Source organism: Macrotis lagotis, chromosome X, assembly GCF_037893015.1.
Source record: "Macrotis lagotis isolate mMagLag1 chromosome X, bilby.v1.9.chrom.fasta, whole genome shotgun sequence".
Classification (NCBI taxonomy): domain Eukaryota; kingdom Metazoa; phylum Chordata; class Mammalia; order Peramelemorphia; family Peramelidae; genus Macrotis; species Macrotis lagotis.
In genome coordinates, this window is record NC_133666.1 from 691,929,729 (window position 1) to 691,948,161 (window position 18,433).

Below are 18,433 nucleotides of genomic sequence, written 5' to 3' on the forward strand. Positions count from 1 at the left end.
CTCGCGGGGGCGTCTATGGGGAAAGCGGCGGCGGCGGCGGGCGGGGCCGGGCCGGGGGCCCCGGGGGGCGGAGGGGGCGCCCGCGGGCTCGCGTCCCTGCTCAGCGCCGTGCCCTGCCTGGCGTGCCACAGCGAGGCGCCGGCCATGAGCGCGCTGCCCCCGCGGCCCCCGGCGGCGCCCAAGCCGGCCCGGACCCCCTCGGCCCCGGCCCCCGCGGCCCCGGGCCCCGCCGCCCCGGCCCCCGCGGCCCCGGCCCCCGCGGCCCCGGGCCCCTCGGCCCCGGCCCCCGCGGCCCCGGCCCCCGCGGCCCCGGCCCGGGAGGCGGGCGGCGGCGGGGCCGGGGCGGCGGTGCTGCAGGGCTGGCTGCTCAAGTGGACCAACTACCTGAAGGGCTACCAGCGCCGCTGGTTCGTGCTCAGCAACGGCCTCCTGGCCTACTACAGGTGGGGCGCGGCGCGGGGCGGCGCGGGGCCGGGGCCTCCCCGCGGGTGGGGGGCGCCAAGTGCCCGGCTGGCACGGGGCCCGGCCCCCCACGCTCCCAGCGGGCCGCTGGCTTCGGCTCCCTCGGGGCCCTCCGTGCCCCGGCTCGGGGTGGCCCCCGGCCTCGGCCCCCCGGCTAGCACCCCCTTGTAGGGAAGCCTCGGGAAGTTTCTCCATGCCCCCACCGGGCCCTTTTCCCGCGTTCGTCCACAGCCTCCCCGCCCCCATGAAGCCAGGAACTCCTGAGTCGGGCACTTCTGGGCTTAGCGCAAGGCAGGGCACAGCTGGCATTTCCTAAGTCCTGGGTGATTTGATTTCTTGAGTGGAGGAGATTGTGAGTGGGGCCGCGAGGACTTGAGCGCCGGCGTGTTGTTGGTTCTCCGTTGTCAAAGAGGACCGTGGACCGCAGGGCAGAGACGGCATGCCCTGGAGGGAAGTGAGGCCAGATTGGGCAAGGTCACCAACCTCCCTCTCCAGAGCCATATGGGTGCAGGGGCGAGACATATAGGTCAGGTCAACCGGGGATGGGCCCGGATGCCGACAGAGATCCTGGCCTTTTAAAGCTCTCTCAGTTGGTCTGAGGCAGCGCCCATTCAGCGATCAAGACTTAGGTAAGAAATGAAGCAAAAGACAGCCTCTTCTCCCTACTCAACAGAAGCAGAAAGTGGGTCTGGGAGGGGGAGACTGGCAGAGTTTCTGAGCAGAACAGCATCCATACAAAGAGATTTGGTTTGAAACCAAAGACGCTTCTAAGAGTGTCTTCTAATACAGTATGCTTTCATTATGGAGTTTCTTCAGAAAGGCAGCTAGGCGACTGAGTAGAGAGAATGTCGGGCACAGAGTCAGAAAGATCTGAGTTCAGCAATAAGGGCACAGAGTCAGGGAACGAATTTTTATAAGTGTAATGCTTATTGCTTATAAATTCATCCATATTGTTTAGACCTCAGCCAGAAAATGAATGCAATAGGAAGAGAAGTGAGGCCAGAGCTTTTTTTCAGAGGAATTAGTTATAAATTCCTATATGCTTGCAATTTGGGGCTGAAGAACATGAAGTGGTCTTGTTTTCAGTACTTCTAATTTCTTGACTTAGGCCCAACTGGATTTAAACTGACTTCTAGAAGAGGCTACTTTCCCCACCCCATACACCTTAAACTTTAGCCATTGCTTCTACTTGAGACAAAGTGACCAGTAGGGCTTCAAATACACATACTTTGTATTTTTTTAATAAAATGATGGTGAACATTTGTAGGTTGAGAAAAGCCATGATCCTTTTCTCAAGGATTGTATAGTCATCTTGATGTCAGTGAACCATAGACCTTCCTATGAGCTGCACTCCATACTAAATGCTTTATATAATGATCATCTCTTTGGATCTTACAACAACCCTGGGCAGTAGGTCACATCGTTATCTTCATTATACCAATGAAGAAATTGAGGTAAAACAGATTTAAGTGCATCATTGCCCAGTTAGTAGGTGTCTGAGACTGGATTTAAACTCAGGTCTTCCTGACTCCAGGCAGGGCACTCTTTATCTAGTTTGCCACTTAATTGTCCAGTTTTAAAGAAACAAATGAGACAGTGGAGCAAAAAGTAATTCATACTGTTTTTAAATATGATTTATTTCTAAAATTTATTCATTGATTGACTAGACCTCCATGGCTCAACCCAGGTTGGAAGTAACCTTGATCACTCATAGGCCTAGTCTCAATATTAATTGAGAAAAAAGAAAGCTTTAGATAGTTCTTTATCAAGCTGGGCTGATTACGAAGCCCGGTGGTCTCCATATTGGTGCTGGAATTAGTATGGACACCTACTGGCATGTGCTCACTGTAGCTCAGACTTGCCAAAGTCCCAAAGCAGGGACTACTGGTGTGAGTGCTAACACACCTAACTTTAACATTTATTTAAAACATTTTATTATTTAAAATTCTGAGTCTCACAACATTGCCATACACAAAACGGAACACAAAAGAATTCTAAAGATAACTGAATCTCCATTTCACACCGCTTACTTTAACCCCCCCCACACTTTATAATGAATGTTACATAATTGTCTCAAGATTGTTTTTCTCCTCTGTGCTTTTTTCTTAACTGTTTTCTTCATCATTGAATTAAAAAAGTTAAGGTCACCCTTGTATCACTTGCTAACCACCCTCTCAACTGCCACTCTCTCTCCCCACCAGAAGAGGAGGTTTTCAGCTGAATGCCCCCTTTCTTGTTACTCAGGGGCTTCTGAAGTTCCTTCCAAGGCATACCTCCTGGAGTGCTGTGATGTCCCAGGTGATTCTTTGGGGCTCAGCCCCACACAGGCTGAGAGACTAGTTGAGACTCAGAAGACTCTCAAGGAGGATCAGGACAATGGCCCCTTGCATTTCTTCAGTATAAACAGAAACATTTGGCTATGTAGCTGCTGCACTATCTTCTTAGGAGTTAAAAATACATTCTCTAAATCCTGGCAGATGTCAAAAGCATTTCTGGGCAGTGTGTAATTGTTGTTGAACTTACACTTTCGGGAACGAGGAGAGAGGGCAGAAGCTTCTACAGAAGCAAGTACTTGCTAAGACAGATTATTTGGTCTTGTTTCAGTACTTCTAATTTCTTGACTTAGGCCCAACTTCCATCTCGTTTTGAACCTGTCAGAGCCATCCTAGGCATGCTGTCCTATTTGAGGCTTGTGTGATGCCTATTTCTAAGTCAGTCAAAAACACATATTGAGCAAATACTGCATCCTGGCCTATGCTAATCACCTGGAACCACCCATTCTGTGGAGGAGACAACATGAGTACATTCTAGATAGATCCTGAGGAGATGGAATTTGATCTCAGAGAGGAAGACACTAGCAAGTGGAGGAACCAATATAGAAAAGTTAGGGTTTAAGATGAACATTTCAGAGGGCAAAGTGTAAGGGAGGGTAGATCTGGAGTGGGATGTTGGGTTGAGGGGCATAGGAGTAAAGGGGAAGACAGTGGGGACAGAAAAGGGTTTAAGTGATGATAGCTGGAAGTTCAGAAGCATTGGGATGGGGGAGAGTAGGATAGGGTGAGAATGCTAATCACCAAGGAATGAGTTCAGGTAAATAAATAGTGACTGGAAGGATTAACATCAAGATAGGAAAGGGATAATTCAGTAATCCTCCCTTGTTGTTCTACCTTGTGATGTTGAACACTCAGTCTTGGAGGTTCACCTCATCAGGCAGGGAAAGGCAAGTGAAGGTACGGTCCTGGGCAGTTCAGAGAGGAGTGAGGAGCTAGCAGCTAAAGATGATATGGTCTGGGGATGCCCTTTGAAACCCTGGAGAAGGTGCTGTTTTGAAGAGAGGTCTGAGACATAGAAGAGCCAAATTGGAAAGACTCAGGAGTGAGGAGGCCACTGACAGTGATCTCTTTGGAAGACCTGGCAGCAGAGGCAGAGGCCATAGTTGGGCTGGGACTGAATCTGGTAGAAATAAGATACCCTTGAAAATTCTAGTGAAGTTTATATATTAGAAAACCTTGAAGGGCTATCATTTGGGGTTGGTTTGTTTGTTTGTTTTTGCAAGGTAGTGGGATTAAGTGGCTTGCCCAAGGTCACACAGCTAAGTAAGTATTAAATGTCTGAGATCAGATTCGAACTCAGGTACTACTGACTCCAGGGCCGGTGCTTTATCCACTGTGCCATCTAGCTGTCTAGCTATCATTTGTTTTGACATCATCTTCATTTCCAAATAGGTCTTTCCTCCTTCCATGTTGCAGTCCTGTTGGTAGTATGGGATACTGATCAATTAACAGACTTTCCTTGGCCTGTAAGGAAAGGACATTCAGATGAGGGAAGAGCTATTTGGGGGCTCCAGCTGCACCGGATGTGGCCCCAGTGGATTGGGTGGTATTAGTTCTGCTAGTCTTCTGTGTGAAGGAGGAGCTTCAGCTTCTTCCCTTGGGCTTCTTTTGGACTCCCCTCATACTCCTCTGCACGGGCATTGGAACCATTTAAAACTTCAGAAATTTTTGCTAAGCAAGATTAGCTTATCTTGCTAAGTTTTATTGAAGCATCAACAAAAGAAGGGAGGACTCTATAGGCATTATTCCACACCTGTGGTCTCCCACCTGGAGGGAGGTATTTTTTCCTTACATCCTCTTTGGGGCCAAGCTTAGTCATTACAATTGAACAATGTTTAGTTTGAATTGTCTTTTTTTTTCTCCACTTACTTTGCTTTCATTGTTTATGCTGTTTTCTCGACTCTGCTTAGGATGGTTTTAATTGTGTTAGCTAAATCTAAGAAAAGACCTTTTCTTTGATTGGTCGTAACCTCCAAGAAATATGTTGAAAGGAATTGGCATTTGTGTTTTTAAAAAGCAATATAATGTAGTCATGTTGTGGGCAAGAGGATTCAATTTATACACAGTTTCTCCGTTAGCACACAAAATAAGTTTTGATAATATTTTATGATTTTTAATTGTCCTCCATGAGGGTGAAAGAGGAGAATTTAAAAACTGACTTTGAAGCTTTATATTAAAAAAATCTTAAGATCTTGGCAACTAGTTCCATCATTTCCTGGCATACAGGGAGAACAAATAGAAGCAATGTCAGATTATATGTTCTTGGGCTCAAAGATAATTGTAGATAGTGACTGCTGCCATGAAATTAAAAAAATTGTTGCTTCTTGGAAGGAAAACTCTGATAAATCTAGAAAGAATGTCAAAAAGCAGCAATATCACCTAGCCCACAAAGGTTCCCATAGTCTAAGTTAAGGTATTTCCAGCCAGGTATGTCTGTGAGAATTGGATTGTAAGGAAAGCTGAACACTGTAGCATTGATGCTTTTGAATTTTGCTTCTGGAAAAGACTTCTGGGAGTCCCTTGTACATCAAGGGGATTCTTTCAGACAATTATTAAAGAAATTAATTCAACTACTCATTGGAAGATCAAATACTGAAGCCAAAGCTGAAATACTTTGGCCAGATAATGAGAAGACAGGACTCATTTGAAAAGGTCCTGATGTTGGGAAAGATGAGATGGAGAGATGGTATCATAGAAGCAATGAACGTGATGAGCTTGGATGGAGTTCAGGAGCTGGTGGCGGACAGAAGGGTCTGGGCCTGCCTCGGTTCATGGACCCCAGATTTGGAGGTGACTAAACAACAGACTGCCCATTCAGAGACTTTGTGAACAGCCCTTTTCTTGGAACCATTTGTCTCTTTACCATTTCCTTAATACAAGGCCAGCCATGTGGTGCTGAATAAATGCTTGCTGCTTATTCAGAATGCTACAAGGTAAGCTTGACATTTAGCCTTACTGCTTACCTGAGCTCCTGACCTGAATCCGGCTTGAGGGAGCAGCCAGTTTGAGCATTGATGCCATAGAGTATATTGGTTCTGTGAATGAAGTAGTTGTCAATAGTGTTTGTTTTTGTTTTCAGAGGGGACCGGTGACATCATGGGGTGATGGCTTGATTTGGAGTTAAGTGATGCTGAACTCCCTTCCCCCAGCCCTAAATGTAACAACAGAGCAGAGGCTCAAATATCCAGTGCTTGCTTTGAACTAGTACAGGCATCTTGTCATGAGCCAACATGATACTCACAGCACTCCAATTTAAATTTAATTGAAAATTATTTAACAAAATAATAAAAGCACAACACAACAGAACATGTTAACTTGTGGTTTTCTATGTCAGCATTTAGTCAGCAGGGATATAAATTTGCCAACTCTTGTGAAGTGGACAGGGCTTGGGAGTGGGATTGAGGAGCTGCATCATTTTAACTTAGAGGCCTTGGGAAAGTCCTTTCCTTTCTCTGGGCCTCAGTTTTCTTGTGTATGTGAGATGAGGGATTTGAACTAGATAATCTTCAAGATCCCTTCCAGTTCTAAAGGTCTTTGAGCCATATTAGAGAAGTGAGTGCCTTTATGAAGTCCATTTTCCTTTCTTGTAGAGATCAGTGCCAGCTGCCTCATTCTTTATCTCTGTTGAAGTTGTAGAAAGAGGTACTGACCTCATTGCCGTATGCCTGTGAAACTGGACAGTCTACCAGAACTATGCCAGGAAACCGAATTGCTTCCATTTAATTGTTTTAGGAAGATTCTGAAGACCACCTGGCAGGAGATGATCCCAGACACTGAGGTCCTTTCTGGAGCTAAGCTGCTAAGCATTCAAACATTACTACAGAGATTGAAACTACAATGGGCTGGGCGTGTTGTTAGATGCCAAATATATGTTTGCCAAAAAGACTTTTATGGAGAACTCATAAGTGTTCACAAGGTGGGGGGGGGGGGCAGAAGAAGATACTGGGACACCCTGAAGGTGTCTCCTAAGAACTTTAGAATTGATACACTGGCTCAGGACTGCCCAGCATGGCGTGCCCTCATCAGAGAGAGTGGTGTGTTCTAGGATCAGGGCAGAACGGAAGTAGCTCAAAGGAAACGTGACATACTTAAGTTTAGAGTGCCTACCCCAGGGGTTCACATGAACTGTTTGTGCCCAACCTGTGGTAGAGCATTCTAAGCTCATATTGGTCCAATCAGTCACAGTTGGACACACTGCACTTTGTCTCTAACCTAGTGATGTCATTTTGGTCTTGAATAACAAAGGGCAAGAACCAACCAACCAAACAGCAGAAATACTTAAAAACAACTTTGGATTATGCCGTTCATGTCCATAGTACTATACATTGGGTAGCTAGGTGGTGCAGTGGATAGAGCACTGACCCTGAAGTCTGGAGAACCTGAGTTTAGATCTGATCCCAGATGATGGACATTTACCAGGTGTGTGACCTTAGGCAAGTCAGAACCTTGACTGCTTCACATCCCGGACCTTCTCCAGTTGTCCTGCCTGAATCATACCTGACCTTTGGTTTCAGATAGCTCCCAGATGGCCCCTGAGGAAAAAGTGAGACTGGTGACTTAGCACAGCCCCTGCACTCCCCCAGTGAAGGTGTCCTCCCCTCCCCCAGTCCTAAATGTAACAGTGGAGCAGAGGCTCAAATATCTAATGTTTGCCTTGACCTATGGGTCTAGTGAAGTTCACTTGCTTGTCATGGCCTCATCTCCTGATGTCATAATCTTCTTTAAGAATGAAGAACAGGGGCAGCTAGGTGGCGTAGTGGATAAAGCACTGGCCCTGGAGTCAGGAGGACCTGGGTTCAAATCCGATCTCACTTAATAATGACCTAGCTGTGTGGCCTTGGGCAAGCCACTTAACCCCATTTGCCTTGCAAAAACCTAAAAAAAAAAAAGAAGGACAAACATTAATAACAACAATTCATATTTCTCTAGTGTTCTAAAGTTCTAAAGAGCGTTCTCATCACTGTATCCTGGCAGAGAGCTTTGGACCTATGGACACACATTATTTTATATTAGTTAGCATGTCTTTTCTTTCTAGGCTTTAAATTCTTTGAAGTCAGGAACTGTGTCTCACTTTCCTTTTTATTCTGGAAATTCTGTGAGTTCAGGTGACTTGTTAATGGTTAATAAATGAATACTGCATTGTTTAATTTATAAAAGTGTAATGGGGCTTTGGTTCATCATCTTGCTCAGAAAGTATCTCTTGGTAGAAGTTTCAGAAAAAATCATGATGGTGAGTACAGAAAGTGCTTTGAAGAGACTAGAACCTGCTTGGACATTCTCTAACTGGTTCCAGTTGGTCCATGTTTATGAATGGTGCCATAGCTGGCATATTCAAGAAGGCCTGTTAACACTCCAGTGCTATGAGAGAATATGGTTGAAGAGGATGAACTGTGGGATTCTCTCTTGGTCTCGGGTCATATGATCTCTTAGAAATGGGGCCTTTTGGTTCATTTCTGTTTCAGGGACAGGGAGTGGAGACTTTGACCTTGGGAGTTTTAAAGTCTAAGAGAACAAGCCATAGGCATCTGGGAGCCAGAATTCAGACTGGGCTTTGTAGCCAGGGTAGCCTTGATGTCTTGAAGAGCAGCGAATAGTCAGGGAGATTGGGAGGAGCCTTCAGCACCCTCAGTCAGTGGAAGGACTCATCTGACAATGCCTATCAACAGTGATACCTTTGGGTGTTAATGGGACCAGTGCAATGGAGAAACTGAATTTGGTTAGAAGTCTAATTCTCCTTCAGAGGACTGAGTGAGGTTAGAGGGACATTTCTGTCTATCTGCTCTCACTATATCTTTGAAGTAAATATCTCATTGTAAAAGCCAGTCAGCATTCTGAAGTTAAATGGAATTTGTCCCCTCACAAATGGGATGAACGCAGTTGGTGGGGTTTCATTCAGTGGCAGGAGATGCAGCATGGTGGGCTCTGAGAGGCTTGTGTCAGACCATGGGAATTAAGGAAGCAAACTGGAACTTGACTTTGATCTCTTGGTCGTGCCTTCTGGAGATGGGTCACCTAACTAGGTCTGTCAGGAAGGATGGGCATCTAAGATTGATTCCTTAAAGTAGACTCAATAGACTGTGGGGAGCGATGCAGCTTCCTGATGACTGGATTGTATTTCTATGCAGTGAGGAAGGGAAGCTGAAACAGGCAAAATTGTATGTGCTAATTTGATGTGCCAGATGTCACCAAATGAGAAGGGGGTTGCAATATGTTCTTTTGGTTGTATTGGTTGTGTCCTTTTAGTGACCTGTACAAATCTCCTATTGTTGAAATCCTTAAGTTGAGCTCATTGTTGTTAGACTTTTTTTATTTTCTTTTACATGTTTTTGTTGTGAGAGTTCTGTGATTTTAAGTCATTTGGTAGTAATAAATAGCACACCCGTGAATAACTCTTTCTGGTAGCAGAATGTTTTTGACTGCATTAGTTCTACTGAGCCTTATACTATCTCTTTGAGGATAGGAGGACACGTTATTATCTGTTTTTTTGTAAGAGTAAACTGAGACTCACAGAGGTAAAGTGACCCTGTAGAAGGCACATTTTGTAAGGGGAAGCCTTTGTGACCTAGCTCATTGTTCTATTATATTTTCTGGTAACTTGTAAAACCCTTCACATTTAATACCCTTTGGAGCTCAATTGGATCATACCAATTTATGGAATGGGTTAGAAAGAATGTTTTTCTAGACCACTGTTTTTTTTTTTATCATTACATTAGAGCTTCCAAATTAATCACATTTCCCCCTGGATTCAATATATTGTTTTGTTTCAAATAATCTTTCTATTTTGAATTTCCTTTCTCTAACATCATGTCCAATCATGCTCCAGAAGAAGCCTCTTCTGTTTCTGTGGCAAGGGTGTAAAATCTCCATTGCTTCCCACTGAGGCCTTGGTTCTGGCATCATGTCATTCCTGTGACACGTGGTGGTTTACAAGGCACCGTACCAAAGTGAGCTCCAGGGCTTGACCCATAAAGCACGAGTGCTAAATAAGCAACAGCAGATGGGCTGCCCAAGGGTGGCCCAGATAAGATTAAAATGTAATTGGGGTATAATTTAACAAAATAAAAGCATAGATAGCATTACATTTTAAAACTGAATCATTGTGCTCCACAAGGATCCAAGGTGTGGATTAATGGCCCCTTTGTCTATTTGAGTTTGACACTTCTCTATAGAGAGGAGAGGGAGAGGAAAAAACACTTGTATAAAAAGGTGGTTAGATGCCATAGGAGAGAGAGTTCTGGGCCTGGAGTCAAGAATTCCTGAGTTCAGATCTAGCCTCAGACATTTACTGACTGGGTGACCCAAGTCACTTTGTCTTTGCCTCAATTTCCTGAACCATAAAATGGGGTTAATAATAATCCTTGGGACTGTTAGGGGCACACTGAGTAGAGCTAGACTTTGAATCAGGAAGACTTATCTTCCTGATTTCATATCTGACCTTACTTGCTATGTGACCCTTCAGTCTGTTTGCCTGTTTCCTCATTTTTAAAATGAATCGGAGAAGGAAATGGCAAAGCACTCCAGGATCTTTGCCGAGAAAACCACCAATGGGGTCCTGAAGAATCAGACCTGACTGAAGCAACTCAACAGCCACAGAAATAGTTCTTGTCTCCTAGGATTGTTGTGAAAATCAGATGAGATACTATTTGGAAAGTACTTTGCAAACTGTAAAACACTATAGAAATGTTGTTTTATGATGATAAGGAGAGAGGCCTGCACATCCTCACACTTCTCTGATGAATCACATATCTTGAGGTGCTACCTAGCATCAGATGGAAGAAGAACTGGAGGGCGGCCAGTCCAACTCCCCAGGGACATCAGGTGTGGGGGAGGCCTGGGGATCCTGGGCTGAGCCCCCAGCAGCTCAAGCAGTAAATCACATAAGACACAGGGCTGTCATAGGAAAGATGGCCTCTCTGGGCACTTCCAGCATTGAGACTCTGATCTCCAGGAAGGATAAGGCAGAAAGAACTTGACCTTTTTTATGAAGATAGCAGAACAAGGTGGGTGGGTGGGTGAGACTGAAGGATGTTTCTATGCGGGCTTGCTTTTGTGAAGAATTCACCAGTCTGAGGGAGGTAAGAAAGGCTTAGACTTTAATCCAAATGGTTTACAAATTGCTACAGAAAGCTCACAAGTTAGGTTCTTTGGAGAAAAGCAGCAAGATACTGAATTTCAATAGAATTTCAATTTCAATTTTCAATAGGAAGTTTGGGGAACAAATCTCCCCAGAGCAGGCTGGCTTCCCAAAAGACAAGCAGGGCAGAGGAGAAGAGCAAAGAGGAGGGGGATCAGGGCTGTCCTAGTAGTTCAGTTGAGTGAGCAGAGCTTTTAAGCAGGGTGTAGGGAGACATAGGTGGGGCGGGTCAGAGATGAGGTCATTTGGGTACTTGTCGAATGGAGGCTGAAACTCAGAACAGAGATGAGGTAATAGGTATGTAGATGAGGGGTAGGCTTAGGGGGCAAGGGACTTTACTAAAAGTACTGATCTCATCTTATAGCTCAGAAAATGGGATGGGGGTAGGTCAGTACAGAGGGTTCAAATTAATAACAATAAAACATTTTCCCATCCAATATTTCCCCTATTTTACTAATACAATAACTTGACCTTGATTCTGTAGTGGCCCTGAGAGTTATGTGAACTTTGCAGATCTCTTGTGTAGTTGTCCTGATATAGTGCTGTTTGTTAGCAGTTTGTAAGGGGGAATCTTCTACAAAGTCTAATATGATGAAGCCCCTGGGAAAGGGAGGGCTCACCAGAGGTGAAGCTCCTTGTCTCTAATAAAGCCAAGAGCCTGCCTCTTGTGGAGGGGACCCACTCAGGGTAGATGTTTTTTTCTTTCCTCCCTGAAGAAGACCATGACATCTGGGAAGTGATGCCATTGTTGCCAGAGAAATTGGCTTGGCCAGTAAAGATTGGGAACTGTTGAAAGTGAAGGAATTCACATAGCTTAGGATATTTATTTCACAAGACTTCAAAGTTCACAGGTTAAAACTTTTTTTTTTTCTGGAGAGACAGTAAATTTGAGAAGAGGGTGAATAACAAAAGTTGGGCAAGGTACCCAAGGGAAAGAGTGAAGTGAAAGCAGCCAAGACCTGACTGGACTGAGACTCTCACGTGCTCAGGTATTGTGCCCCTGCCATCCAAGTTCTTACATTTAAATGGGAGAGGAAAAACAAGTCCCATTTTTTGAAGTAAATACAAATTAGACCCCTATTACATGTGAAGTAATTTCAGAGCAGGGTCTGGGCAGAGAAGGCCTGGAGAAGTCCAGAGAGAGAGAGCTGGAATCTAGCATAAGGGAAATTCCTTTGTCCACTGATCTGGTCAGACTTTGCCAAGAGTTTGAGGTGCTCCATTTTAGGCAGGACATGGATACCTTGCTAGTGTGCAGAGGATGGGGAGCAGAATGGCGCAGGGTTTGGAGAGCATGATTGGGGGACATTGAGCTTGAAGGAGAGAAGTCATGGGTGGAGAATGGTGATATCAGAGCTAGTCATGAGGATGAGGGATGGGTTTTCATTGACTCGGTCCTGGAGAGCAGAACCAGAAACCTTTTTTGGCAGCTGCGAAAAGGTTCATTGAGGTTTAAAGAAAGACATTGGTTCTCCCTCAAAAAGGTGGATTGGGTTGCTTGGAGAGGCAATGATCTCTGGTCAAACTTGGTATAAACTCCGGGCTACTGGGGTCCCTAGGAAAAAAAGAGCAGGAAAGAAGAGAAAGGGTCTGAGGGTTCATGAGGCAAGTTCTTCTCCAATTTCCTCAGTTTTTCTCTTTCTAGTTAGCCTGCTCTCCACAGTGCCAGTCTCCAGTCTTTTCTTACCACTGGCATCCCATCCCTGCAAGCAGCAGACTACCCTCTCCAGTGTGAGTTCTTTCTTCTCCCTCAGACTTTCCTCTATGCTGTCCTCCATTCTCTCCTCCTTTGTGCCGGTCTCTGAGTAGGAGATGGCCCTTGACTTTTTTTTTTAGGGTTTTTGCAAGGCAGTGGGGCTAAGTGACTTGCCCAAGGCCACACAGCTAAGTAATTATTAAGTGCTTGAGGTCTGATTTGAACTCAGGTACTTCTGACTCTAGGGCCAGTGCAAAAAAAATTAAGCCCAGCTACATCTTCAGGCTAGTATTTTTTTATCCCTCCCCCAAACACTTTCCTCCCTGTTACTTTTCTCTTTCATCAAAGTTGCTCCTTTCCTTCCAGTCAGCCCAAGTTTCAGTCTCAAAAGTCATCCTGGACTCCTTATTGTCCCTCATCCTTCATTTCTAATCAGTTGTTAAATCTTATATTAGGTCCCCTTTGCTCAGTATCTCATACACCCCACCCCATCTTATATTGGGCTTTCCCCTCTATTTCTAGGTTAGTCTTCCTTCTTCCAGTCTGTCCCTTTCTTTGGACACTACAGATGGTTTCCATAATGATAGTTTTCAAGTGCAGATATGATTATCACATTTTAGTGACTCCTCCCTCCCTCCCTCTTGCTTCTAAGATAAAATATGACTTGTTCAGTTTGACTTTGAAAGCCATGCCACCTACTCCAATTTCTCTTTTCAGGCTCATTGTAAATGATTTTTCCTTGTTCACTCTGAGGTTTCCAGTAAAACTTTTCAGTATACAATATCTTATCTCCTGCTGCTTGACCTTGGTCCACAGGCTGTCTCTCCTGTCTGGAATACAATCTGTCCTCATTTCTGACTCCTTGAGTCAATTAGTCAAAATTGTCTTTACCTATAATTGGGAAAAAATAAACTGGTAAGCAGTTAATTGGATTATATATGTGCAATCAGGTAAAACATTTTCATATTGCCATTGTTGTGAAAGAAACAGACCAAAAGGGGAAAAAAAACCCCATGAAAATATAAAGAACGTGAAAATAGTATGCTTTGATAATACATTCAGAATCTATCAGTTCTTTCTTTAGATTTGGGAGTTCATTTTAATTGTCTGGAGTCATTATATTGCTTAGAATAGTTGATCATTATACAATATTGCTGTTGTTGTTGTTATAAATAGCTTGTAATTATAAATACTTAGGTCCAGAGTGATTAAAATAGCCTTTGGTAATAAACTCTGCAGAGGGCCATTTCTCTTATCCAGGAAAGAACCCGAATTACAAAAAACACACATACACACACATGTCCAGTCTTATATACACTTTGAAAGGCTTATTCCTCCCCTTTGTGCCAGTCATTGCTCAAGGTTATAATCTAATTGATATATTCACCCCTACATTTTCCCTGTCCTGGTCATTATTCTAATGAGCACAAGGCAGTGAACAGTGATATGCATGAAGCTCCTTAAGCAGGCACCCCGGTAAAGGACAAGGACTCTAGGTCAACCCATGTGATCTAATCTTAGGTCTTATCAGGTTGGGGTCAATTTTTTTTTATTACACTCCCAACCTGTAGGTAGGCACAGCCACAGGCAGACCCCATCTTTGTAATACACACACACACACACACACACACACACACACACACACACACACACACACACACACTTAAACTAACAATCTCCTCCAATCTCCTCTTTCATTCTGTGGAAGCCAAACACCCTACATTCCTCAGATTGTATACAATATTCTTCTGGTTCTGCTTATTTTACTTTGCATCAGTTTTTACAAGTCTTTCCAGTTTTTCTGAAAGCATCCTGCTTGTCATTTCTTACTTCACAATAATATTCCATTATATTCATGTACCACAGTTTATTCAACCATTCCCCAATTGATGGGTCTAACCTTAAATTCAAATTGCTGATTTGGCCCTCATTGATTGGTCAACAATAGGTCCCAGGGCAAGCCCCACTTAATTATTGTTTAGACACTGATTGACTCAGAATGAATGTAAGTAGCAATTTTTTTTTCTTTCTGGCGTAGAAACCCTGAGGGTCTTATTGATTTTTTTTTTTTTGACTTGGTAAAAGAAGCCATTCTCCTACTCAATAATCACTTAGGTGTTGTCTGATTGAAACTGAGATCTGTTAAAGACTTTATCTGACCCCTGGACCAAATGCCTGGGGAGGAGAAAGTAAGGCCAGTGACTTTGCACAGGGCCGCCCCCTCATTTAAATCCAAGTCAAGTTCATCTCATGACATCACCTTGATGTCAGGCAACAGGAACATGATTATTTCAAGTAACTTTTTAGTTGATTGTCTAGGATTTTAAGTATATACCATCATATCATCTGCAAAGAGTGAAAGTTTTATTTCCTCATTGCTTATTCTGATTCCTTCAATTTCTTTTTCTTTTATTGCTATGCTGACATTTCTAGAACAATATTATAGTGCTGATAAGCTTCCTTCACCCTTGATCTTATTAGTGTTTATTATTATTAAAGTTTGAGAGACATAGTTTCTGTGAATTTAATAATTTTATTAATAAAACCATAGAATTATTAATAAAATGATGGTCATTTGGCTGTCTCTCTTAGACCAGACACAATTTCCTACCCTTCAAAAGAATTTGGCCAGTGAGGAACTGAGAGTGACCCTTGGACAGACATGATTCACAGACCATTGTAGCCTTGTCACCCTGAGTTACACTGGCCTTTTGTATTCATTTGAATCAAGGTGTGCTTAGTATTGTCTTTGATGAAAGATTGATGAGGGAAAGGGCCTGGGGCACCAAGGCTTTCTTCAGGATGTGTTAAGAGGAAACTTCCATATTTCCCCATGTATAAAACACACCTTAATTTGGGGGCCTGAAAGTTATTGAGTTCAAGTTTTATTCATCATAAAATTCATACAACTCCTCATTACTGTCAAAACTCCCATCCATGGGCTTGGCCTCATCTGTGTTGGATGCCAAATTCCTGTTTCAGGAAAGGCTCTGCCTGCCCTCCTGCCTATGCTCTTGTCTGGGGTTGACCACAAGCACTCCCTGGGAAAGTCTGGTGTGTGGACGAATGTTTAGTCCATTCCATTTCGTGAACCTGAAGTACCAGTTATGTCTTCCTTTGAAATCAGTGGCCTCCCTTTCCTCAGCTGTTCCTCTGACCTCCTGATGAACCATTTTTGTGGACACAGGAATTCGAATGGCCCTCTGTTCTTCAATCCATCTCTTCAGTTCCCTCTTGAACTCAGACCATTTGGCTGCCTTGCCCCTCATGGTATTCTTCTGCCATGGCAGTCAGGTTTCTTCTCCTGTAGCCAGTCTCAGATTGTTTTCTCAGTTGGAGGACCAAACTGACTGACATTCAGCAGCATGATTTCCATTCACTTAAACTGGATCTTTTTTTTTTAGGTTTTTGCAAGGCAAATGGGGTTAAGTGGCTCGCCCAAGCCCACACAGCTAGGTAATTATTATTAAGTGTCTGAGACTGGATTTGAACCCAGGTACTCCTGACTCCAAGGCCGGTGCTTTATCCACTACGCCACCTAGCCACCCCTAACTGGATCCTTTTGAATGTAAATTCAGTACTACATGAAAATCTTTCCTGAGCCATTTCTGGGCAGAATGTAGCAAAATGTAACAATATACTGGTAACAAATGAATCTACAAAGAGTTCAAAAACAAGTGCAAAAAACAGGAAATGTAAGTAAAAAAATTTACAACCACTGTATAAGATGCTCCCAATTTTTAGACCCCAAATTTTTCTGGAAAAAAAGTGCATCTTATACATGGGGAAATATGGTACATTGGCAGAGCTGTGAAGGTTTCTAACAATGCTATTTTCATCCAAACAGTTAGTTACTCTGGCTCCATATGTATAGCAACAGATCTTCAAATACTTAATAAATGAATCCTACCAAATGTTTAAAGAACAATTAATTCCAATACTTTTTTAAGCTATTTGGAAAAATAGGCAAAAAGTCTTACTATTGCAGGAAAATGTCTGACTAAAGGTTTCAGGGGTTCAAGATAACATGAAGGAATTCACTTAAAAGACCTACTCTGACCCAGAAGATATTTTAGGAACAAAAAGGTGTGTGTGTGTGTGTGTGTGTGTGTGTGTGTGTGTGTGTGTTTGTGTGGGTGGGTGTATAAAATGTAGTATAACAGAAGCTGAGGAAGAGGAAGGCAGTTGAGCAGCTGCATGACAATATAAGCTGCCATGAGAGATTGAGCAATAAGGAAATGTTTAGGAGCATGAGGGGTTATTGGGGAATCACTTTCCCCTAGACAAACTACCCTCTCAAAGGAAGGGAAGCAACTCTCCTGAGGAGTGAGTAAGCTTTTAAAGGGGCTGGAAGATGAGGTAATTTGGGTTTGTGTAGTTGAGGGGTGGTAGCTCAAAGACTTAATCTCTTCAGGCTAAAGAGTCCTTACCAAGGAGGGACTAGGTATATCACTAAAAGTCCCTTGACCTGATCTCATAGCTTAGACTATGAGATGGGGAGAAGGGTCAGTGTTGAGGGAATAGATTAATTATAAAATAGTTTTTTCTGTCTAATATTTCCCCTATTTCACTACCAATTTCTTTTATGACACAATCTGATGGTGACACCTAAACCAGGAAGAGCTAAAACATAAGATTATAGACCAATTTCCCTAATTGATATGGATGAAAAAATTTTAAATGAAATACTAAAAAAAAAAAATAACAGTAATCTGTCACAAAGATCATATACTGTGGAGGTGGGATTTATTCCAGGAATGTAGGACTGGTTCAATATAAAAAAAAACTCAGCATGATTGACCATATCAATAACAAAACTAACAAATCATGAGTATCTTTTTTTTAAAGATTTTGAGTTTTACAATTTTTCCCCCATCTTACTTCCCTCCCCCTACCCCCCCACAGAAAGCAATCTTTCAGTCTTTATTTTGTTTCCATGTTGTACATTGATTCAAATTGAGTGTGATGAGAGAGAAATCACATCCTTAAGGAAGAAACAAAAAGTATAAGAAATAGCAAGATCAGACAATAAGATATCTAGTTTTTTCCCCCCTAAATTGAAATTTGTTCAAACTCCACAGCTCTTTATCTGGATACAGATGGTATTCTCCATTGCAGACAGCCCAGAATTGTCCTTGCTTGTTGCACTGATGGAACAAACAAGTCCATCAAGGTTGATCAGCACCCCCCATGTTGCTGATAGGGTATACAGTGTTTTTCTGGTTCTGCTCATTTCACTCAGCATCAATTCATGCAAATCCCTCCAGGCTTCCCTGAATTCCCATACCTCTTGGTTTCTAATAGAACAGTAGTGTTCCATGACATACATATACCACAGTTTGCCAAGCCATTTCCCAATTGAAGGACATTTACTTGATTTTCAATTCTTTGCCACCACAAACAGGGCTGCTATTAATATTTTTGTCCAAGTGATGTTTTTACCCCTTTTCATCATCTCTTCAGGGTATAGACCCAGTAGTGGTATTTCTGGGTCAAAGGATATGCACCTTTTTTTTGCCCTTTTGGCAAAGTTCCAAATTTCTCTCCAGAAAGGATGGATGAGTTCACAGCTCCACCAACAGTGTAATAGTGTCCCAGATTTCCCACAACCCTTCCAACAACGATCATTATCCTTTCTGATCACATTGGCCAGTCTGAGAAGTGTGAAGTGGTACCTCAGAGAATCTTTGATTGGCATTTCTCTAATTAATGGAAATCATGAGTATCTTAATAAATCCTGAAAAAGCAGGCAATTTCAGAAAAGTCTGGAAAAACTTATATGAACTGACACTGAATGAAGTGAGTAGA

The 18,433-nt window shown here is 43.2% G+C and overlaps 1 protein-coding gene across 5 annotated transcripts in view; it reads left to right on the forward strand.

Moving 5' to 3' along the window:
- Positions 1 to 18,433, forward strand: part of OSBP2 (oxysterol binding protein 2) — a 273,029-nt gene continuing 254,596 nt past the window's right edge. For 2 of the 5 annotated variants that reach the window (XM_074206355.1, XM_074206357.1), the window contains exon 1: positions 361 to 443. Coding sequence is in view for 1 of the 5 variants with exons in the window: in XM_074206362.1 (XP_074062463.1) it covers positions 16 to 243; positions 322 to 443 (350 nt within the window). In the remaining 4 variants the exon portion in view is untranslated. Of the gene's footprint in view, positions 244 to 291; positions 444 to 545; positions 1,092 to 18,433 lie in introns of those variants that run through there. The other 3 variants (XM_074206362.1, XM_074206361.1, XM_074206356.1) reach the window with 3 other exon arrangements.